The sequence below is a fragment of the Oncorhynchus keta genome, chromosome 1 (assembly GCF_023373465.1).
Source record: "Oncorhynchus keta strain PuntledgeMale-10-30-2019 chromosome 1, Oket_V2, whole genome shotgun sequence".
Classification (NCBI taxonomy): domain Eukaryota; kingdom Metazoa; phylum Chordata; class Actinopteri; order Salmoniformes; family Salmonidae; genus Oncorhynchus; species Oncorhynchus keta.
The window spans coordinates 93888767-93912267 of NC_068421.1; the positions used below are offsets into that span (position 1 = coordinate 93888767).

At 44.2% G+C, this 23501-nt stretch overlaps 3 protein-coding genes and 1 long non-coding RNA gene across 53 annotated transcripts in view; 3 read left to right on the forward strand and 1 right to left on the reverse strand.

The window, feature by feature from the left end:
- Positions 1-1011, forward strand: part of LOC118380858 (cysteine protease ATG4B-like) — a 29480-nt gene extending 28469 nt beyond the window's left edge. The window contains exon 13 of the mRNA XM_052466691.1: positions 313-1011. Within this exon, the coding sequence (XP_052322651.1) occupies positions 313-386 (74 nt within the window). The 3' untranslated portion in view covers positions 387-1011. The remainder of the gene's footprint in view (positions 1-312) is intronic.
- dtymk (deoxythymidylate kinase (thymidylate kinase)) lies at positions 984-16235 on the reverse strand. The gene is made up of 5 exons (XM_035767821.2): positions 15995-16235; positions 15646-15754; positions 8253-8343; positions 4649-4846; positions 984-1303 (listed from the first exon to the last, which is right to left on the reverse strand). The coding sequence occupies exons 1-5, from the start codon at positions 16122-16124 to the stop codon at positions 1148-1150; spliced, it is 684 nt and encodes a 227-aa protein (XP_035623714.1). The 5' UTR covers positions 16125-16235; the 3' UTR covers positions 984-1147.
- Positions 1335-4611, forward strand: LOC127908333 (uncharacterized). Of its 50 annotated transcripts, none has more exons than XM_052466346.1 (7): positions 1335-1498; positions 1881-2615; positions 2721-2783; positions 3165-3353; positions 3648-3731; positions 3943-4236; positions 4279-4611. In XM_052466346.1, exons 1-7 carry the CDS (start codon positions 1495-1497, stop codon positions 4584-4586), a joined length of 1677 nt encoding a protein of 558 aa, XP_052322306.1. In that variant the 5' UTR covers positions 1335-1494; the 3' UTR covers positions 4587-4611. The 50 variants fall into 50 exon arrangements, with proteins under 50 accessions (XP_052322306.1, XP_052322309.1, XP_052322389.1 ...); XM_052466349.1 differs by having other exon boundaries at positions 1881-2468; positions 2511-2615; positions 3943-4611; XM_052466429.1 differs by having other exon boundaries at positions 1881-2237; positions 2448-2615; positions 3943-4611.
- Positions 5479-8325, forward strand: LOC127908387 (uncharacterized). The gene is made up of 5 exons (XR_008067081.1): positions 5479-5579; positions 5638-6070; positions 6494-6634; positions 6682-6822; positions 8226-8325. It is a non-coding gene; the product is annotated as an uncharacterized LOC127908387 (long non-coding RNA).
- Positions 16236-23501: the final 7266 nt, after the last annotated feature.

Here is a 23501-nt window from a genome sequence, read left to right on the forward strand (position 1 = left end):
ACACTTGACCTACATTCTCTTGACCTGTAGGGGGGGGGGGTCGAGGAAGGGATATTGTGATTTAGTTCTCTTTACAGATTGAGGCTGGGATTCAGTCAGAGGTGCGTTGTCAACAAGCGCCTTTTAAAGCCAATTATCCCTGACCTTTGAATGCCAAGCGCTGTGTGCTCATCTACAACGCGCCTTTGATCGAATCCTCGCCTAAATCTGGATAGGACAATGAAGTGATTTAATGTGTTGTCTGCGGTGATTCATTTCTCTTTACAGACGTTGTGATACTGTTGATCAATCCATTATTTCTCCCCCTCCTAGATTTCTCAGACTCTGATAGGTTGGAGCGGTTCTTTGATTCTGAGGATGAAGAGTTTGAAATTCTGTCCCTGTGATGATCGAATACAGTCACATGTCCCGGCAGAACCCCAACGATTCTGCTCTGTATCAGAAGGGAAGCCATAGGGGACAGGAGATAAAAACAACAACATCACTAGCCAGCCTGGCAACGATGGCGTAGTGATGTGTCAACACAGTTGTCTTCTTCTGAACAGCCACTGACTGCCCTGTGTCCAATGAAGAGACTCCTTGCTAGGAGGTGGTGATACAAGGGTAGTGGGAGCTTTCAGGACATCTTCACATGTCTCCATTAAGTCTTAACACTTAAAAAGGAAATATTTCTAGTGATATGGTGCCTTGACCCCGCCCCCTCCCCATTAAAAAGCTGAGTTTCCATAACACAGTTGACTAGTGTTTAATCCGTAACGGTTGACTACTATACTTATTGCTTAGGTCACTGATATCTGAAGTCTCTGTATTAACGGATGAACACCAACATTTGGTTGAGTTAAATTCGCTGATCCAAATAGATTATCTTGTTCATTCAGAGTATCGTTGTCACGTTAAATCTCTCTGTACAAAAAACACTGATTTTCCTCAATTCACGAAGATGAACAGACCCTTTGAAATGTTAATAAGGACAAAATAAGAAATAAATTTACAGCTTGGACATTTATTTAATTTACTTGTTTGTGTTTTTTGTTGTTGTGAAATAATGATTTGAAAGAGTTGACTATACCCACTTAAATATCGTAACATGCAGTTTCATATTCAAGTCTTTTACCCCCTCTGACTTCTCCTCGTTTACTAGGCACTGTTAGGAGGAATCTAACAGAGGATAAATTGGGTCTCCTCGTCCAGGCTCCTTCCACAGCTCCCCGATTGGCTCATTCTCTGCTGCATTGATGGCATCAACACTGTGGTTCTTAATGTCAGCGTGCACATCTTCAATGTTCCTGGCTGCATCAATCACCTAGGTGATGACAACAATATCTTGGGTGAATTTACCATTGAAGACCACAATGTCACATCCTGTTTGGACAAACCAATGGCCAAATCTCCACATTCTACCAGTGTGCACTTGCACACTCCCATTAATAGATTATAAAGTATTGGATAGGTGTAGGCATCGGTTGGAGGGGTGTTTCCACCATTGTAAAATCAATGGGTGGCCTAGTGGTTAGAGCAGGTAGCCTAGTGGTTAGAGCAGGTAGTCTAGTGGTTAGAGGCAGGTAGCCTAGTGGTTAGAGCAGGTAGCCTAGTGGTTAGAGCAGGTAGCCTAGTGGTTAGAGCAGGTAGCCTAGTGGTTAGAGCAGGTAGCCTAGTGGTTAGAGCAGGTAGTCTAGTGGTTAGAGGCAGGTAGCCTAGTGGTTAGAGCAGGTAGCCTAGTGGTTAGAGCAGGTAGTCTAGTGGTTAGAGCAGGTAGCCTAGTGGTTAGAGCAGGTAGTCTAGTGGTTAGAGCAGGTAGGCTAGTGGTTAGAGCAGGTAGCCTAGTGGTTAGAGCAGGTAGCCTAGTGGTTAGAGCAGGTAGCCTAGTGGTTAGAGAGCAGGTAGCCTAGTGGTTAGAGCAGGTAGCCTAGTGGTTAGAGCAGGTAGTCTAGTGGTTAGAGCAGGTAGCCTAGTGGTTAGAGCAGGTAGCCTAGTGGTTAGAGCAGGTAGCCTAGTGGTTAGAGCAGGTGGCCTAGTGGTTAGAGCAGGTAGCCTAGTGGTTAGAGCAGGTAGCCTAGTGGTTAGAGCAGGTAGTCTAGTGGTTAGAGCAGGTAGCCTAGTGGTTAGAGCAGGTAGTCTAGTGGTTAGAGCAGGTAGCCTAGTGGTTAGAGCAGGTAGTCTAGTGGTTAGAGCAGGTAGCCTAGTGGTTAGAGCAGGTAGTCTAGTGGTTAGAGCAGGTAGTCTAGTGGTTAGAGCAGGTAGCCTAGTGGTTAGAGCAGGTAGCCTAGTGGTTAGAGCAGGTAGCCTAGTGGTTAGAGCAGGTAGCCTAGTGGTTAGAGCAGGTAGCCTAGTGGTTAGAGCAGGTAGCCTAGTGGTTAGAGCAGGTAGCCTAGTGGTTAGAGCAGGTAGCCTAGTGGTTAGAGCAGGTAGCCTAGTGGTTAGAGCAGGTAGCCTAGTGGTTAGAGCAGGTAGCCTAGTGGTTAGAGCAGGTAGTCTAGTGGTTAGAGCAGGTAGTCTAGTGGTTAGAGCAGGTAGTCTAGTGGTTAGAGCAGGTAGTCTAGTGGTTAGAGCAGGTAGCCTAGTGGTTAGAGCAGGTAGCCTAGTGGTTAGAGCAGGTAGCCTAGTGGTTAGAGCAGGTAGCCTAGTGGTTAGAGCAGGTAGCCTAGTGGTTAGAGAGGTAGCCAGTGGTAGCCTAGTGGTTAGAGCAGGTAGCCTAGTGGTTAGTCTAGTGGTTAGAGCAGGTAGTCTAGTGGTTAGAGCAGGTAGTCTAGTGGTTAGAGCAGGTAGTCTAGTGGTTAGAGCAGGTAGCCTAGTGGTTAGAGCAGGTGGTCTAGTGGTTAGAGCAGGTGGCCTAGTGGTTAGAGCAGGTAGTCTAGTGGTTAGAGCAGGTAGTCTAGTGGTTAGAGCAGGTGGCCTAGTGGTTAGAGCAGGTAGCCTAGTGGTTAGAGCAGGTAGTCTAGTGGTTAGAGCAGGTAGCCTAGTGGTTAGAGCAGGTAGCCTAGTGGTTAGAGCAGGTGGCCTAGTGGTTAGAGCAGGTGGCCTAGTGGTTAGAGCAGGTAGTCTAGTGGTTAGAGCAGGTAGCCTAGTGGTTAGAGCAGGTGGCCTAGTGGTTAGATAGCCAGGTGGCCTAGTGGTTAGATCAGGTAGCCTAGTGGTTAGAGCAGGTAGCCTAGTGGTTAGAGCAGGTAGTCTAGTGGTTAGAGCAGGTAGCCTAGTGGTTAGAGCAGGTAGTCTAGTGGTTAGAGCAGGTAGCCTAGTGGTTAGAGCAGGTAGCCTAGTGGTTAGAGCAGGTAGTCTAGTGGTTAGATCAGGTAGCCTAGTGGTTAGAGCAGGTAGCCTAGTGGTTAGAGCAGGTAGTCTAGTGGTTAGAGCAGGTAGCCTAGTGGTTAGAGCAGGTAGCCTAGTGGTTAGAGCAGGTGGTCTAGTGGTTAGAGCAGGTGGCCTAGTGGTTAGAGCAGGTAGCCTAGTGGTTAGAGCAGGTAGTCTAGTGGTTAGAGCAGAAAGTCTAGTGGTTAGAGCAGGTAGCCTAGTGGTTAGAGCAGGTAGTCTAGTGGTTAGAGCAGGTAGCCTAGTGGTTAGAGCAGGTAGCCTAGTGGTTAGAGCAGGTAGCCTAGTGGTTAGAGCTGGTAGCCTAGTGGTTAGAGCAGGTAGCCTAGTGGTTAGAGCAGGTAGCCTAGTGGTTAGAGCAGGTAGCCTAGTGGTTAGAGCAGGTAGTCTAGTGGTTAGAGCAGGTAGTCTAGTGGTTAGAGCAGGTAGCCTAGTGGTTAGAGCAGGTAGCCTAGTGGTTAGAGCAGCCTAGTGGTAGTCTAGTGGTTAGAGCAGGTAGCCTAGTGGTTGGTTAGTGGTTAGCAGGTAGCCTAGTGGTTAGAGCAGGTAGTCTAGTGGTTAGAGCAGGTAGCCTAGTGGTTAGGTAGCTAGTGGTTAGCCTAGTGGTTAGAGCAGGTAGCCTAGTGGTTAGAGCAGGTAGCCTAGTGGTTAGAGCAGGTAGCCTAGTGGTTAGAGCAGGTAGTCTAGTGGTTAGAGCAGGTAGTCTAGTGGTTAGAGCAGGTAGCCTAGTGGTTAGAGCAGGTAGCCTAGTGGTTAGAGCAGGTAGCCTAGTGGTTAGAGCAGGTAGCCTAGTGGTTAGAGCAGGTAGTCTAGTGGTTAGAGCAGGTAGCCTAGTGGTTAGAGCAGGTAGCCTAGTGGTTAGAGCAGGTAGCCTAGTGGTTAGAGCAGGTAGTCTAGTGGTTAGAGCAGGTAGTCTAGTGGTTAGAGCAGGTAGCCTAGTGGTTAGAGCAGGTAGCCTAGTGGTTAGAGCAGGTAGCCTAGTGGTTAGAGCAGGTAGCCTAGTGGTTAGAGCAGGTAGTCTAGTGGTTAGAGCAGGTAGCCTAGTGGTTAGAGCAGGTAGCCTAGTGGTTAGAGCAGGTAGCCTAGTGGTTAGAGCAGGTAGCCTAGTGGTTAGAGCGTTGGGACTAGTAACCGTAAGGTTGCAAGTTCTAACCCCTGAGCTGACAAGGTACAAATCTGTCGTTCTGCCCCTGAACAGGCAGTTAACCCACAGTTCCCAGGCCGTCATTGAAAATAAGAATGTGTTCTTAACTGACTTGCCTATTTTAAATAAAGGTTAAAATATGGGGAGTGTGAAAGTGCAAACATAGGAAGTGTGGAGAATCAGGACACAGCTTCTTACCTGCCACTTGACAGAGGGGTCCTTCATCAGAAGTTCAAACTTCTGCTGAACGGCCTTCTGAAACATGGTGGTCTCATATCTCTCTGTTCCAAACTGACCCCGCTGGGCGGCCTCAGACGGGCTGAGCTGCAGGAACATCACAAGGTCTGGCTTGGGCAGCCCCATGTCAGGATTCATACACCAGTCCAGACTGAAACCCTGCTCGGCAGACAAAACATGAACTTGCTCGTTATGGCATAGAAACTTATGTCAGAGTGAATAGACTGTCTTTCCATCGGCTCTATGCAGTGGTGCCTGGTGAATGTATCCTGTTTTCCTATAGATTTTTCAGATTCAGACAAAAAAAAAGACAAATGTTCTAAGTCCACAACAATGGTTAAACTGTCAGGAGACTATTTTTCAGGTCTGGGATAAATATAAAATGTTATATATTTTTGGAGAGTGTAGTTGCCCTTTCAATTCAATTGAGCAAAACAAAATGTCCTCCCCATTGACACAGCTCAGCATGAAATCGTTGGCAGGTAAGCTAACATTACAGTCAACATTTAATTGTGAACTTTTGTTTGTTAAAGCCTTTATTCATCCAAACAGTGAATGATGACTGGATTGAGCATCGCAAATAGCAAACTAACCCAAGACTAAGAAACTTTTTCAATACCTGAACCAATAGGTTCACCACTGAAGGCCTAGGTTCAATAGGTTCACCACTGCAGGCCTAGGTTCAATAGGTTCACCACTGCAGGCCTAGGTTCAATAGGTTCACCACTGCAGGCCTAGGTCCAATAGGTTCACCACTGCAGGCCTAGGTTCAATAGGTTCACCACTGAAGGCCTAGGTCCAATAGGTTCACCACTGCAGGCCTAGGTTCAATAGGTTCACCACTGCAGGCCTAGGTTCAATAGGTTCACCACTGCAGGCCTAGGTCCAGTAGGTTCTCCACTGCAGACCTAGGTTCAATAGGTTCTCCACTGCAGGCCTAGGTCCAATAGGTTCTCCACTGCAGACCTAGGTCCAATAGGTTCTCCACTGCAGACCTAGGTTCAATAGGTTCACCACTGAAGGTCTAGGTTAAATAGGTTCACCACTGCAGGCCTAGGTCCAGTAGGTTCTCCACTGCACAAACATGTCTATAATAGATACAGTGCCTTGCGAAAGTATTCGGCCCCCTTGAACTTTGCGACCTTTTGCCACATTTCAGGCTTCAAACATAAAGATATAAAACTGTATTTTTTTGTGAAGAATCAACAACAAGTGGGACACAATCATGAAGTGGAACAACATTTATTGGATATTTCAAACTTTTTTAACAAATCAAAAACTGAAAAATTGGGCGTGCAAAATTATTCAGCCCGTTTACAGAGCAAAATGTGATTGGGGTAACCACAGACAGTACATAGAGAACAGGCTTGGCGCTGGTGAGAGGTGTGTGTATTGTCCTAATGAACTCACAGGCTTGGCTCTGGTGAGAGGTGTGTGTATTGTCCTAATGAACTCACAGGCTTGGCTCTGGTGAGAGGTGTGTGTATTGTCCTAATGAACTCACAGGCTTGGCTCTGGTGAGAGGTGTGTGTATTGTCCTAATGAACTCACAGGCTTGGCTCTGGTGAGAGTTGTGTGTATTGTTTTAATAAACTCACAGGCTTGGCGCTGGTGAGAGGTGTGTGTATTGTCCTAATGAACTCACAGGCTTGGCTCTGGTGAGAGGTGTGTGTATTGTCCTAATGAACTCACAGGCTTGGCTCTGGTGAGAGGTGTGTGTATTGTCCTAATGAACTCACAGGCTTGGCTCTGGTGAGAGGTGTGTGTATTGTCCTAATGAACTCACAGGCTTGGCTCTGGTGAGAGTTGTGTGTATTGTCCTAATGAACTCACAGGCTTGGCTCTGGTGAGAGGTGTGTGTATTGTCCTAATGAACTCACAGGCTTGGCTCTGGTGAGAGGTGTGTGTATTGTCCTAATGAACTCACAGGCTTGGCTCTGGTGAGAGGTGTGTGTATTGTCCTAATGAACTCACAGGCTTGGCGCTGGTGAGAGGTGTGTGTATTGTCCTAATGAACTCACAGGCTTGGCTCTGGTGAGAGGTGTGTGTATTGTCCTAATGAACTCACAGGCTTGGCGCTGGTGAGAGGTGTGTGTATTGTCCTAATGAACTCACAGGCTTGGCGCTGGTGAGAGGTGTGTGTATTGTCCTAATGAACTCACAGGCTTGGCGCTGGTGAGAGGTGTGTGTATTGTCCTAATGAACTCACAGGCTTGGCTCTGGTGAGAGTTGTGTGTATTGTCCTAATGAACTCACAGGCTTGGCTCTGGTGAGAGGTGTGTGTATTGTCCTAATGAACTCACAGGCTTGGCTCTGGTGAGAGTGTGTGTATTGTTTTAATAAACTCACAGGCTTGGCGATGGTGAGAGGTGTGTGTAATGTCCTAATCAACTCACAGGCTTGGCGCTGGTGAGAGGTGTGTGTATTGTCCTAATGAACTCACAGGCTTGGCGCTGGTGAGAGGTGTGTATTGTCCTAATGAACTCACAGGCTTGGCTCTGGTGAGAGGTGTGTATTGTCCTAATGAACTCACAGGCTTGGCGCTGGTGAGAGTGTGTGTATTGTCCTAATGAACTCACAGGCTTGGCGCTGGTGAGAGAGTGTGTGTATTGTCCAGATTAATCAACTCACAGGCTTGGCGCAGAGAAAGGTGTGTAATGTCCTAATGAACTCACAGGCTTGGCTCTGGTGAGAGGTGTGTGTATTGTCCTAATCAACATGTCACAGGCTTGGCGCTGGTAAGACATGTGTGTAATGTCCTAATGAACTCACAGGCTTGGCTCTGGTAAGACAGGTGGTGTATTGTCCTAATGAACTCACAGGCTTGGCTCTGGTGTGTGTATTGTACTCCTAAGACAATGAACTCACAGGCTTGGCTCTGGTGAGAGTGTGTGTAACCACAGCTAATGAACTCACAGGCTTGGCTCTGGTGAGAGGTGTGTATTGTCAACCACATCTAATCAACTCACAGGCTTGGCGCTGGTGAGACAGTATGGTGTCAACCACCTAATGAACTCACAGGCTTGGCGCTGGTGAGAGTGTGCAGTATTGTAACACATAATGAACTCACAGGCTTGGCTCTGGTGAGAGGTGTGTGTATTGCAGTATGGCAGCTAATCAACTCACATCATGTCCGCTGGTGAGAGTGTGTGTAATGTCTCTAATGAACTCATCAGGCTTGGCGCTAAGACAGTATGGCAGTGCTGTAACACATCATGTCCTAATGCAACTCACAGGCTTGGCTCTGGTGAGAGGTGTGTGTATTGTCCTAATGAACTCACAGGCTTGGCGCTAAGACAGTATGTGTATTGTCCTAATGAACTCACAGGCTTGGCTCTGGTGAGAGGTGTGTGTATTGTCCTAATGAACTCACAGGCTTGGCTCTTGTAAGACAGGTGGTATTGTCCTAATGAACCACAGGCTTGGCGCTGGTAACACATGTGTATTGTCCTTAATGAACTCACAGGCTTGGCATCTCCTGTGAGAGCAGTGTGTGTATCATGTCCTAATCAACTCACAGGCTTGGCGCTGGTGAGAGGTGTGTGTATTGTCCTAATGAACTCACAGGCTTGGCGCTGGTGAAGGCCACTCCAGAGAAGGCGTATCTATCCACCACCAGATTGATGCCCTGCTCCAACTTCTCCTTCATCAGAGGCCTGGAGGGAAAAGGACCCAGACATACAACCACATCTAATAACAAATCATGTCCTACTCCTTAAGACAGTGTGGCAGCTCAACCACATCTAATAACAAATCATGTCCTACTCCTTAAGACAGTATGGCAGCTCAACCACATCTAATAACACATCATGTCCTACTCCTTAAGACAGTATGGCAGCTCAACCACATCATGTCCTACTCCTTAAGACAGTATGGCAGCTCAACCACAGCTAATAACACATCATGTCCTACTCCTTAAGACAGTATGGCAGCTCAACCACAGCTAATAACACATCATGTCCTACTCCTTAAGACAGTATGGCAGCTCAACCACAGCTAATAACACATCATGTCCTACTCCTTAAGACAGTATGGCAGCTCAACCACATCTAATAACACATCATGTCCTACTCCTTAAGACAGTATGGCAGCTCAACCACATCTAATAACACATCATGTCCTACTCCTTAAGACAGTATGGCAGCTCAACCACAGCTAATAACACATCATGTCCTACTCCTTAAGACAGTATGGCAGCTCAACCACATCTAATAACACATCATGTCCTACTCCTTAAGACAGTATGGCAGCTCAACCACAGCTAATAACACATCATGTCCTACTCCTTAAGACAGTATGGCAGCTCAACCACAGCTAATAACACATCATGTCCTACTCCTTAAGACAGTATGGCAGCTCAACCACATCTAATAACACATCATGTCCTACTCCTTAAGACAGTATGGCAGCTCAACCACAGCTAATAACACATCATGTCCTACTCCTTAAGACAGTATGGCAGCTCAACCACAGCTAATAACACATCATGTCCTACTCCTTAAGACAGTATGGCAGCTCAACCACAGCTAATAACACATCATGTCCTACTCCTTAAGACAGTATGGCAGCTCAACCACAGCTAATAACACATCATGTCCTACTCCTTAAGACAGTATGGCAGCTCAACCACAGCTAATAACACATCATGTCCTACTCCTTAAGACAGTATGGCAGCTCAACCACAGCTAATAACACATCATGTCCTACTCCTTAAGACAGTATGGCAGCTCAACCACAGCTAATAACACATCATGTCCTACTCCTTAAGACAGTATGGCAGCTCAACCACAGCTAATAACACATCATGTCCTACTCCTTAAGACAGTATGGCAGCTCAACCACAGCTAATAACACATCATGTCCTACTCCTTAAGACAGTATGGCAGCTCAACCACAGCTAATAACACATCATGTCCTACTCCTTAAGACAGTATGGCAGCTCAACCACAGCTAATAACACATCATGTCCTACTCCTTAAGACAGTATGGCAGCTCAACCACAGCTAATAACACATCATGTCCTACTCCTTAAGACAGTATGGCAGCTCAACCTACAGCTAATAACACATCATGTCCTACTCCTTAAGACAGTATGGCAGCTCAACCACAGCTAATAACACATCATGTCCTACTCCTTAAGACAGTATGGCAGCTCAACCACAGCTAATAACACATCATGTCCTACTCCTTAAGACAGTATGGCAGCTCAACCACAGCTAATAACACATCATGTCCTACTCCTTAAGACAGTATGGCAGCTCAACCACAGCTAATAACACATCATGTCCTACTCCTTAAGACAGTGTGGCAGCTCAACCACAGCTAATAACACATCATGTCCTACTCCTTAAGACAGTATGGCAGCTCAACCACAGCTAATAACACATCATGTCCTACTCCTTAAGACAGTATGGCAGCTCAACCACAGCTAATAACACATCATGTCCTACTCCTTAAGACAGTATGGCAGCTCAACCACAGCTAATAACACATCATGTCCTACTCCTTAAGACAGTATGGCAGCTCAACCACAGCTAATAACACATCATGTCCTACTCCTTAAGACAGTATGGCAGCTCAACCACAGCTAATAACACATCATGTCCTACTCCTTAAGACAGTATGGCAGCTCAACCACAGCTAATAACACATCATGTCCTACTCCTTAAGACAGTATGGCAGCTCAACCACAGCTAATAACACATCATGTCCTACTCCTTAAGACAGTATGGCAGCTCAACCACAGCTAATAACACATCATGTCCTACTCCTTAAGACAGTATGGCAGCTCAACCACAGCTAATAACACATCATGTCCTACTCCTTAAGACAGTATGGCAGCTCAACCACAGCTAATAACACATCATGTCCTACTCCTTAAGACAGTATGGCAGCTCAACCACAGCTAATAACACATCATGTCCTACTCCTTAAGACAGTATGGCAGCTCAACCACAGCTAATAACACATCATGTCCTACTCCTTAAGACAGTATGGCAGCTCAACCACAGCTAATAACACATCATGTCCTACTCCTTAAGACAGTATGGCAGCTCAACCACAGCTAATAACACATCATGTCCTACTCCTTAAGACAGTATGGCAGCTCAACCACAGCTAATAACACATCATGTCCCTTAAGACAGTATGGCAGCTCAACCACAGCTAATAACACATCATGTCCTACTCCTTAAGACAGTATGGCAGCTCAACCACAGCTAATAACACATCATGTCCTACTCCTTAAGACAGTATGGCAGCTCAACCACAGCTAATAACACATCATGTCCTACTCCTTAAGACAGTATGGCAGCTCAACCACATCTAATAACACATCATGTCCTACTCCTTAAGACAGTATGGCAGCTCAACCACAGCTAATAACACATCATGTCCTACTCCTTAAGACAGTATGGCAGCTCAACCACATCTAATAACAACCATCACACATCCTACTCCTTAAGACAGTATGGCAGCTCAACCACAGCTAATAACACATCATGTCCTACTCCTTAAGACAGTATGGCAGCTCAACCACAGCTAATAACACATCATGTCCTACTCCTTAAGACAGTATGGCAGCTCAACCACAGCTAATAACACATCATGTCCTACTCCTTAAGACAGTATGGCAGCTCAACCACAGCTAATAACACACCATCTAAATGTTGTTGCCATTTTAACCCTTGGGCAGGCCACCTATGCATTCCCCCCCCCCCAGTTCTCCTAAATCCAAGCTGTAAAAAAAAAGAAAAATATTTGAATGTTTTTTCAGGATGGAAAAAAACTCTTCCAATGTAAAGTTAAATGACAAACTAAATATAAATTATGTAGAAAAGATAATGAACCTATACAGTACCTTATGTATAAATACCCCTTGTCTTATTTCACATTGTTGTTACAGCCAGAATTCAAAATGGATAAAAAAAAACCAAATCATTCTCACCTCCCTACACACAATACCCTATGACAAGGTGAAAACACGTTTTAACATATTATTGTTGCTAATTTATTGAAAATTAAGTCTCTCATTTACATAATTATTCACGCCCGAGTTAATCTGTTTAGAATCACCTTTGGCTGCGATTACAGCGGTGAGTCTTTCTGGGTCTCTAAGACCTTTGCACACCATGGATGTAAAATATTGGCTCATTATTATATGCAAAATTCTTCAAGCTCAATTTGGTTGTTTGTCATTGCGAGACAGCCATTTAAGTATTGCCATTGCCATAGATTTTCAAAATTAGATTTAAGTCCAAACTAACTCAGCCACTCAGGAACATTTACGGTCTTCTTGATGAGCAACTCCAGTGTAGATTTGGCCTTGTGTTTTCGGTTATTGTCCTGTTATACAAGCACACCCATAACATGATGCAGCCACCACTATGCTTGAAAATATGGAGAGCGGTACTCAGTAATGTGTTGTATTGGATTTGCCCCAAATATAACACTTTGTATTCATGACTCACAGGCTTTGCAGTATTACTTGAGCATCCTGTTGCAAACAGGATGCATGTTTTGGAATATGTTTTATTCTGTACAGGCTTCCTTCTTTTCACTGTCAATTAGGTTAGTATTGTGGAGTAACTACAATGTTGAGCCATCTTCAGTTTTCTCCTATCACAGCCATTAAACTCTGATTTCATGGTGAAATCCCAGAGCGGTAAACTGAGTTAGTCAGGACGCCTGTATCTTTGCACAGAGTGCATGCAACACTTTTTACTCCTGAAATTATTTAGGCTTGCCATAAAAGGGATTAAATACATTTCATTTTAAATTAAAATTCATAAAAAGTGTTAATCCATTTAAAATTCAGGCCGTAACACAACATCACGTGGGAAAAAAATCAAGGAGTTTGAATCATTTCTGTATGCACTGATATATATATATATATATTTATTTAAATAATATAACCTCTATAAACAAAAAATTACCAAGATAAAATACAAGTCAGTTTGGTGGAAACAACTGGTGGTAAAAGGTGCATATTTTCTTGATACAGATTTTTTCTTTTGCATGAAAATGTGTCGCCAATTGTATACTAACCTAGCTACTCAGAAAGATTTGAACATTCCCAAAAAAACTATGAATTAAAGAGTACATTATTAGTACTTTTTATTAGTACATTAGTAGTGTTATGTTGACTGAAAAGAACACAGCATTTGCCATAGCAGAATGCAGGAAATTGGAATTAAAATGGCAGAATGTACAGCGCCCTTCGGAAAATATTCAGACCCTTTGACATTTTGTTACGTTACAGCCTTATAAAGCAAAAACAGGTTTAGAAAATTTAGCTAATTTATTAAGTAGTTAACCCACTTTTCCTAGGCCGTCATTGAAAATAAGAATTTGTTCTCAACTGACTTGCCTGGTTAAATAAAAGGTTATAAGATAAATAAGACATATTTTATATTAGTATTCAGACACTTGAAAGGGACTTGAAATTGAACTTAGGTGCATCATGATTTAGAAAGGCACACACCTGTCTATATAAGGTCCCACAGTTGACAGTGCATGTCAGAGCAAAAACCAAGCCATGAGGTCAAAGGAAATTTCCGTAGAGCTCCAAGACAGGATTGTGTCGAGGCACAGATCTGGGGAAGGGTAGCAGAAGATTTCTGCAGCATTGAAGGTCCCCAAGAACTCAGTGGCCTCCATCATTCATAGATGGAAAAAGTTTGGAACCACCAAGACTCTTCCTAGAGCTGGCTGCCTGGCCAAATTGAACAATCGGGGGAGGCCTTGGTCAGGGAGGTGAGCAAGAAACAGATGGTCAGTCTGAAAGAGAACCTTCCAGAAGGACAACCATCTCTACAGCACTCCACCAATCAGGCCTTTATGGTAGAGTGGCCAGACAGAAACCACTCCTCAGTAAAAGGCACGACAGCCCGCTTGCCAAAAGGCACCTAAAAACAGAGCAAAGTACAGAGAGCTCCTTGATGAAAACCTGCCCCAGAGCACTCAGGACCTCAGACTGGGGTGAAGGTTCACCTTCCAACAGGACAACAACCTGACAGAGCTTGAGGGGATCTGCAGAAAAGAATGGGAGAAACTCCCCAAATACACATGTGCCAAGCTTGTAGGGCCATACCCAAGAGGAATCAAAGCTGTAATCGCTGCCAAAGGTGCTACAACAAAGTACTGAGTAAATACTTATGTAAATGTCATGCAGGTAGCCTAGTGGTTAGAATGTTGGACTGGATCGAATCCCCGAGCAGATGATGTAAAAATCTGCCCCTGAACAAGGCAGTTAACCCACTGTTCTCCGGGCGCCGTAGATGCCGATTTAAGGCAGCCCCCTCCGCACCTCTCTGATTCAGAGGGGTCGGGATAAATGAGGATTATTTTTTATTTAACTAGGCAAGTCAGTTAAGAACAAATTCTTATTTATAATGACGGCCTACCAAAAGGCCTCCTGCGGGGACGGGGATTAAAAATAACAAATATATATAAATATAGGACAAAACATACATCACGACGAGACAACACAACACTACATAAAGAGACCTAAGACAACAACATAAGGCAGCTACACATGACAACACAACATGGTACAAACATTATTGGGCCCAGACAACAGCACAAAGGGCAAGAAGGTAGAGACGACAATACATCACGCAAAGCAGCCACAACTGTCAGTAAGAGTGTCCGTGATTGAGTCTTTGAATTAAGAGATTTGAGATAAAACTGTTCAGTTTGAGTGTTTGTTGCAGCTCGTTCCAGTCGCTAGCTGCAGCAAACTGAAAAGAGGAGCGACTCAGGGATGTGTGTGCTTTGGGGATCTTTAACAGAATGTGACTGACAGAACGGGTGTTGTATGTGGGGGATGAGGGCTCAAGTAGATATCTCAGATAGGGGGGAGTGACGCCTAAGAGGGTTTTCTAAATAAGCATCAACCAGTGGGTCTTGTAACGGGTACACAGAGATGACCAGTTTACAGAGGAGTACAGAGTGCAGTGATGTGTCCTATAAGGAGCGTTGGTGGCCAATCTAATGGCCGAATGGTAAAGGACATCTAGCCGTTCGAGAGCACCCTTACCTGCCGATCTAGTAATGTCTCCGTAATCTAGCATGGGATGGTCATCTGAAACAGGGTTAGTTTGGCAGCTGGGGTGAAAGAAGAGTGATTACGATAGAGGAAACCAAGTCTAGATTTAAATTTAGCCTGCAGATTTGATATGTGGAAGACACATTTCAGTTGAATGCATTCAGTGGTATCCCTCTTTCCTTATTTCAGTTTTTTTAAATACAAATTCTAAAAAGCTGTTTTTGCTTTGTCATTATGGGGTATTGTGTGTATATTGATGAGGAAAATTAACAATTTAATTCATTTTAGAATAAGGCTGTAACAAAATGTTGAAATAGTCAAGGGGTTTGAATACTTTCCAAATGCACTCTATACCAGTCAAAAGTTGGGACACGCCTACTCATTCATTTGTTTTTCAACCGGACAATGACCCAACCTACCACCAGGCTGTGTAAGGGCTATTTGACCAAGAAGGAGAGTGATTGGAGTCCTGCATCAGGTGATCTGGCCTCCACAATCACCCAACCTCAAACCAATTGAGATGGTTTGGGATGAGTTGGACTGCAGAGTGAAGGAAAAGCAGCCAACAAGTGCTCAGCATATGTGGGAACTCCTTCAAGACTGTTGGAAAAGCATTCTAGGTGAAGCTGGTTGAGAGAATGCCAAGAGTGTGTAAAGCTGTCATCAAGGCAAAGACTTTGACAAATCAAAAATATGTTTTGATCTGTTTATCATTCTTTTGGTTACTACATGATTCTATATGCGTTATTTCATAGTTTTGATGTCTTCACTATTATTCTACAATGTAGAAAATAGTAAAAAATAAAGAAAAACCCTTGAATGAGTAGATGTGTCCAAACTTTTGGCAGGCTCAAATATGCAAGCATGTATCTTATTTAATGATCAATGCCTCTGTATATTAGAGTATTACACGAGTTCCCATCGGTTGGCAGAGAACAGCAGGTGCACTGTATGGTCCTCCAGGTTGCTTTTGTTCTCCAGATAGGAGTTGATCAGCTGGCCGATCTTTGTAGTTCTTTCTGTACACACAAGAGTAATACAGGAAGAGAATGTAGTCAAAGACGAATTAATTTTGCATCGCCATGTGGACCAAACTCCACCCAGCCGGGGTAACCGGGCAAGGCAAAATTAGTTTGTCTAATCCCATATATTTTGGTCTAGGTAAATTTGCAATCAAAGCGGATTCAAACAACACAATTATGAGAAAAATACATTTCATTTTGATGAATTAGCAGCCACGGATAATAAAGTTAATTTACCCGGAAATTTCATCATTTCAGTTTGCCGCCCGCTATCCTGCAGTGCTTGGACAAGCTTGTTACATTGTGTTGTTTTTCCTGCCTTGTCCACTCCTTCGAGCACAATGAGAGCCCCTCTTCGGCAAGTCATTATGAATAGCGATTATGAATAACGGAACTCACAAAACATAAAATTACAGGCGCGTTGATCAGCAACGGGAACTGAGAAACTCACCCGCGTCGACTATGGAACGCCGTTAGGGTCTTAAAGCACGTGGTCAAAACGCAAACTTTTTAATGCTACTCTGTAAAGTAAGTAACCTCAGAAAAAACAGAAACGTCTCTTTTTCAGGACCCTGTCTTCCAAATATAATTCGTAAAAATCCAAATAACTTCACAGATCTTGATTGTAAAGGGTTTAAACACTGTTTTCCATGCTTGTTCAATGAACCATAAACAATTAATGAACAAGCACCTGTGGAACGGTCTTAACTAAGGTCACAGTTATGAAAACTTAGGACACTAAGAAGCCTTTGGACTGACTCTGAAAAACACCAAAAGAAAGATGCCCAGGTTCCCTGCTGATCTGTGTGAACGTGCCTTAGGCATGCTGCAAGGAGGCATGAGGATTGCAGATGTGGCCAGGGCAGTAAATTGCAATGTCTGTACTGTGAGACGCCTCAGACAGGGCTACAGGGAGACAGGACGGACAGCTGATCGTCCTCGCCGTGGCAGACCACGTGTAACAACACCTGCACAGGATTGGTACATCCAAACATCACACCTACGGGACAGGTACAGGATGGCAACAACAACTGCCCGTGTTACACCAGGAACGTACAATCCCTCCATCAGTGCCCAGACTGTCCACAATAGGCTGAGAGAGGCTGGACGGAGGGCTTGTCGGCCATTTGTAAGGCAGGTCCTCACCAGACATCACCGGCAAAAATGTCGCCTCTGGGCACAAACCCACCGTCGCTGGACCAGACAGGACTGGCAAAAAGTGCTCATCTCTGACGAGTCGCAGTTCTGTCTCACCAGGGGTGATGGTCAGATTCACATTTATCGTTGAAGGAATGAGCGTTACACCGAGGCCTGTACTCTGGAGCGGGATCGATTTGGAGGTGGAGGGTCCGTCATGGTCTGGGGCGGTGTGTCACAGCATCATCGGACTGAGCTTGTTGTCATTGCAGGCAATCTGTCCGGGAACTTGCAGGTGCCTTGGTGGAAGAGTGGGGTAACATCTCACAGCAAGAACTGGCAAATCTGGTGCAGTCCATGAGGAGGAGATGCACTGCAGTACTTAATGCAGCTGGTGACCACACCAGACAGTGACTGTTACTTTTGATTTTGACCCCCCTTTGTTCAGGAACACATTATTTCATATCACTAGTCACTTTAAATAAAGCCATTTTATATCATGTTTACATACCCTGCATTACTCATCTCATATGTATATACTGTACTCTATGCCATCAACTGCATCTTGCCTAGGCCGCACGGCCATCACTTATTCATATATTTATATGTACATATTCTATTCATCCCTTTACATTTGTGTGTATTTGTGTGTAATATGGTTCTACTGAACACTGAGTTATATGGTTACTGAGCTGTATCGTTCAATTGAACACTGAGCTAAATGGTTATATTGAACACTGAGCTAAATGGTTATATTGAACACTGAGCTATATGGTTGGGGCATGGTCTCTGTGGGATGTCCTCTGAGTGGTGGACCATTCTTGATACACACAGGAAGCTGTTGAGTGTGAAAAACACAGCAGCGTTGCAGTTCTTGATACAAACCGGTGCGCCTGGCACTTTCTAGCATACCCCGTTCACTTCAGTCTTTTGTCTTGACTATTCACCCTCTGAATGGCGCACATACACAATCCATGTCTCAAGGTTTAAAAATGATCCCATAACCTGTCTGGAGTGGATTTAACAGGTGACATCAATAAGGGATCACCTGGTCAGTCAGTCTATGTCATATAAACTCAGTGTATGTGTAGTTCAAGGTTGAAATGATTGAATGTGCTTTGTGATAAATCAATAGGCCTACAGTAAATAGTAAGGCCCTTGAAACTGACCTTGTCTTTCACAGTTTGAGTCCCTTGTTCTCTAGGCCTTCATATCTGGAGGAAACCATTGAGCAGCTAGCCAGCCAAGCAGCACAACAACCTGGAGAGAGATGCCTCGCGCACACATCATTATTTCAAGTTATTTGTTCAATAAGATAGCATATATACCTTGTTATTGGCTTGTACCTATAATTGTTGATCAGTTGGGTAGCATCTTAACTAACTACCTATACACTGCTTAAAAATATAATTGTTCAGAATGTGTAGGTTTACCAGTTAAAAAGAAAATAAATAAAATGTTCAATTATTCAATGTGTTGTGTTTAAAAAATAATAATAATCTGATCATATAAAATGTGTTGTGTTTATATTAGTTTTCCAAATAAAAATGTGATAACCAAATATAAAATAACAAATCACATATATATATATTTTTTTTACCCGCTTTTTTTCGCTGGGCCAATTGTGCGTCGCCCCACGGACCTCCCGGTCGCGGCCGGCTGCGACAGAGCCAATGGGCGCGAACCCAGGGTCTCTGGTGGTACAGACTGCGCCACCCGGGAGGCCCCCAAATCATATTTTTTTTTTTGCCGAGATGTTTGAGTAACGTTATTGTGTAATCTACGTAATGACGCAATTTTACGCGATGACGTCACAACGTAATCTTGCAATTTTACTCCACTAATCGACCTGCCTTTAGCATCTTCCCCTGAAAATGAGTTGGCAACACTGCCTACATGACTCATATGTATATACTGTATTCTATACCATCTACTGCATCTCATTCTCTTTCACCCTATCAGGGCACTCCTTACTCTTGACACCTCATTCTCCTTCACCCTATCAGGGCACTCCTTACTCTTGACACCTCATTCTCCTTCACCCTATCAGGGCACTCCTTACTCTTGCCACCTCATTCTCCTTCACCCTATCAGGGCACTCCTTACTCTTGCCACCTCATTCTCCTTCACCCTATCAGGGCACTCCTTACTCTTGCCACCTCATTCTCCTTCACCCTATCAGGGCACTCCTTACTCTTGCCACCTCATTCTCCTTCACCCTATCAGGGCACTCCTTACTCTTGCCACCTCATTCTCCTTCACCCTATCAGGGCACTCCTTACTCTTGCCACCTCATTCTCCTTCACCTCCACAGTTGCAGTATTTCCCTTCATCTGTAAAATTGTATTCTTCCCTTCTGCACACACTTGAAAAAGTGTGTCCAAATACTTCACATTTATGACACTGAAGGGGATTGTGCACAAAAGCTCTTACAGGGTATCTCATGAATCCTAACTTTATATGAGAAGGGAGAGAGACTAAATCAAAGAACAGTAGCATGGATGAAGTGAATTAATTTTCTCCATCCACCACACAAGTCAGTGTGGACAACTTAAACTGACTTCGAGACAGCCATCTAATACCTTACTCTGATGACAGTACATGTTTTAGCCTGTCAGAGAAGGTTTACAATGTTGATACAGACTTTGGCCTTGCTCTTATGGCAGTGTTTTGAGAGCATATCTTAAGGCCTCCAGCACCATGTCAACACTGGCTTTGTTGCCGTGACAACCCATCGGTCCCACACGCAGCACCTGGGGAAAGAGTCACATGACAGATCAGTGAGTCAGTTGCACAAAGAAGGTATACTTGCCTATTGGTATCCTTCCATCATCATTCCAGCCTATACAGGCAACTGTCCTTAATGATACCAATAGGCCTGTACAGGTAACTGTCCTTAATGATACCAATAGGCCTGTACAGGTAACTGTCCTTAATGATACCAATAGGCCTGTACAGGCAACTGTCCTTAATGATACCAATAGGCCTGTACAGGTAACTGTCCTAAATGATACCAATAGGCCTGTACAGGTAACTGTCCTTAATGATACCAATAGGCCTGTACAGGTAACTGTCCTTAATGATACCAATAGGCCTGTACAGGTAACTGTCCTTAATGATACCAATAGGCCTGTACAGGTAACTGTCCTTAATGATACCAATAGGCCTGTACAGGTAACTGTCCTTAATGATACCAATAGACCTGTACAGGTAACTGTCCTTAATGATACCAATAGGCCTGTACAGGTAACTGTCCTTAATGATACCAATAGGCCTGTACAGGTAACTGTCCTTAATGATACCAATAGGCCTGTAGGACTACCTGGCAGGAGTGGTAAAGATACTCTGAATGATCGGCTATGAAAAGCAAACTTCCTAGGTTTTGGCCTTTCTAGGGAGTTTTTCCTAGCCACCGTGCTTCTACACCTGCATTACTTGCTGTTTGGGGTTTTAGGCTGGGTTTCTGTACAGCACTTTGAGATATCAGCTGATGTAAGAAGGGCTATATAAATACATTTGATTTGATTTCGATTTTATGGTGGCGAAATTACAAGATGATGTTATAATACGGTAATTGCATCAAATCGTTGTTTTATGCAACAGAATGAAGGGTTTTCAGAACTCTTGTGTCTGTGTGAACTGAGAGGAGCTTCTGAGATTTAACACGGACATTAGATTTACGACGCCTTACGCGATGAACCTAAGGAACCACATTCCATTCAATGGAACTTCATTCTCTTGCCATTTCACCACCACACCTTCCCATTGATCCCACACAGTCAACGAGAGACAGACAGTTGTGTCTTGTAGAAAGAAAATAGAGGCACTACTTTATATAATATGCTGTAACTTTACGCTGTATAAGGTCTTGTGCTTTATAACCATTTACAGTGCCTTGCGAAAGTATTCGGCCCCCTTGAACTTTGCGACCTTTTGCCACATTTTCCGGCTTCAAACATAAAGATATAAAACTGTATTTTTTGTGTGAAGAATCAACAACAAGTGGCACACAATCATGAAGTGGAACGACATTTATTGGATATTTCAAACTTTTTTAACAAAATAAAAACTGAAAAAATTGGGCGTTCAAAATTATTCAGCCCCCTTAAGTTAATACTTTTTAGCGCCACCTTTTGCTGCGATTACAGCTGTAAGTCGCTTGGGGTATGTCTCTATCAGTTTTGCACATCGAGAGACTGAAATTTTTTCCAATTCCACCTTGCAAAACAGCTCGAGCTCAGTGAGGTTGGATGGAGAGCATTTGTGAACAGCAGTTTTCAGTTCTTTCCACAGATTCTCGATTGGATTCAGGTCTGGACTTTGACTTGGCCATTCTAACACCTGGATATGTTTATTTTTGAACCATTCCATTGTATATTTTGCTTTATGTTTTGGATCATTGTCTTGTTGGAAGAGAAATCTCCATCCCAGTCTCAGGTCTTTTGCAGACTCCATCAGGTTTTCTTCCAGAATGGTCCTGTATTTGGCTCCATCCATCTTTCCATCAATTTTAACCATCTTCCCTGTCCCTGCTGAAGAAAAGCAGGCCCAAACCATGATGATGCCACCACCATGTTTGACAGTGGGGATGGTGTGTTCAGGGTGATGAGCTGTGTTGCTTTTACGCCAAACATAACATTTTGCATTGTTGCCAAAAAGTTCCATTTTGGTTTCATCTGACCAGAGCACCTTCTTCCACATGTTTGGTGTGTCTCCCAGGTGGCTTGTGGCAAACTTTAAACAACACTTTTTATTGATATCTTTAAGAAATGGCTTTCTTCTTGCCACTCTTCCATAAAGGCCAGATTTGTGCAATATACAACTGATTGTTGTCCTATGGACAGAGTCTCCCACCTCAGCTGTAGATCTCTGCAGTTCATCCAGAGTGATCATGGGCCTCTTGGCTGTATCTCTGATCAGTCTTCTCCTTGTATGAGCTGAAAGTTTAGGACGGCCAGTTCTTGGTAGATTTGCAGTGGTCTGATACTCCCTCCATTTCAATATTATCGCTTGCACAGTGCTACTTGGGATGTTTAAAGCTTGGGAAATCTTTTTGTATCCAAATCCGGCTTTAAACTTCTTCACAACAGTATCTCGGACCTGCCTGGTGTGTTCCTTGTTCTTCATGATGCTCTCTGCGTTTTTAACGGACCTCTGAGACTATCACAGTGCAGGTGCATTTATACGGAGACTTGATTACACACAGGTGGATTGTATTTATCATCATTAGTCATTTAGGTCAACAGTGGATCATTCAGAGATCCTCACTGAACTTCTGGAGAGAGTTTGCTGCACTGAAAGTAAAGGGGCTGAATAATTTTGCACGCCCAATTTTTCAGTTTTTGATTTGTTAAAAAAGTTTGAAATATCCAATAAATGTTGTTCCACTTCATGATTGTGTTCCACTTGTTGTTGATTCTTCACAAAAATATACAGTTTTATATCTTTATGTTTGAAGCCTGAAATGTGGCAAAAGGTCGCAAAGTTCAAGGGGGCCGAATACTTTCGCAAGGCACTGTATATTGAAATGGAAGCTGCAGAGGTGGATTAAGGGGCTCTAATTTGTGTCATATGTCTCCACTACCATCTAGTGGATGAACTACGACAGTGGAGGATTCTCCGTGGGAAGAACAGCACAGGTTTGTGTTTGGCCAAGGGCCTGGGGAGAAACAGTGACACGACAGAGCAGATATACCAGTCTTGATGCACAGAAAGATATTGGCCCTGGTCAGAACTATTACTCTACATAGGGGACAGGGCCCTGGTCAGAACTATTACTCTACATAGGGGACAGGGCCCTGGTCAGAACTATTACTCTACATAGGGGACAGGGCCCTGGTCAGAACTATTACTCTACATAGGGAACAGGGCCCTGGTCAGAACTATTACTCTACATAGGGAACAGGGCCCTGGTCAGAACTATTACTCTACATAGGGGACAGGGCCCTGGTCAGAGCTATTACTCTACATAGGGAACAGGGCCCTGGTCAGAACTATTACTCTACATAGGGAACAGGGCCCTGGTCAGAACTATTACTCTACATAGGGGACAGGGCCCTGGTCAGAACTATTACTCTACATAGGGAACAGGGCCCTGGTCAGAACTATTACTCTACATAGGGGACAGGACCCTGGTCAGAACTATTACTCTACATAGGGGACAGGGCCCTGGTCAGAACTATTACTCTACATAGGGAACAGGGCCCTGGTCAGAACTATTACTCTACATAGGGAACAGGGCCCTGGTCAGAACTATTACTCTACATAGGGGACAGGGCCCTGGTCAGAACTATTACTCTACATAGGGAACAGGGCCCTGGTCAGAACTATTACTCTACATAGGGAACAGGGCCCTGGTCAGAACTATTACTCTACATAGGGGACAGGGCCCTGGTCAGAACTATTACTCTACATAGGGAACAGGGCCCTGGTCAGAACTATTACTCTACATAGGGGACAGGGCCCTGGTCAGAACTATTACTCTACATAGGGAACAGGGCCCTGGTCAGAACTATTACTCTACATAGGGGACAGGGCCCTGGTCAGAACTATTACTCTACATAGGGAACAGGGCCCTGGTCAGAACTATTACTCTACATAGGGGACA

Coding starts and splice junctions, on each gene's coding strand:
- LOC127908333 (XM_052466341.1), top strand. Junction 3,354..3,647: donor TAGTCTAGTGGTTAGAGCAG/GTAGCCTAGTGG, acceptor TGGTTAGAGCAG/GTAGCCTAGTGGTTAGAGCA. Junction 3,732..3,942: donor TAGTCTAGTGGTTAGAGCAG/GTAGCCTAGTGG, acceptor TGGTTAGAGCAG/GTAGCCTAGTGGTTAGAGCA.
- dtymk (XM_035767821.2), bottom strand. CDS start 16,124: ATGACTTGCCGAAGAGGGGCTCTCATTGTGCTCGAAGGAGTGGACAAG. Junction 15,755..15,994: donor TGAAATGATGAAATTTCCGG/GTAAATTAACTT, acceptor TTGTGTGTACAG/AAAGAACTACAAAGATCGGC. Junction 4,847..8,252: donor CCTTCACCAGCGCCAAGCCT/GTGAGTTCATTA, acceptor TCTGCCGAGCAG/GGTTTCAGTCTGGACTGGTG.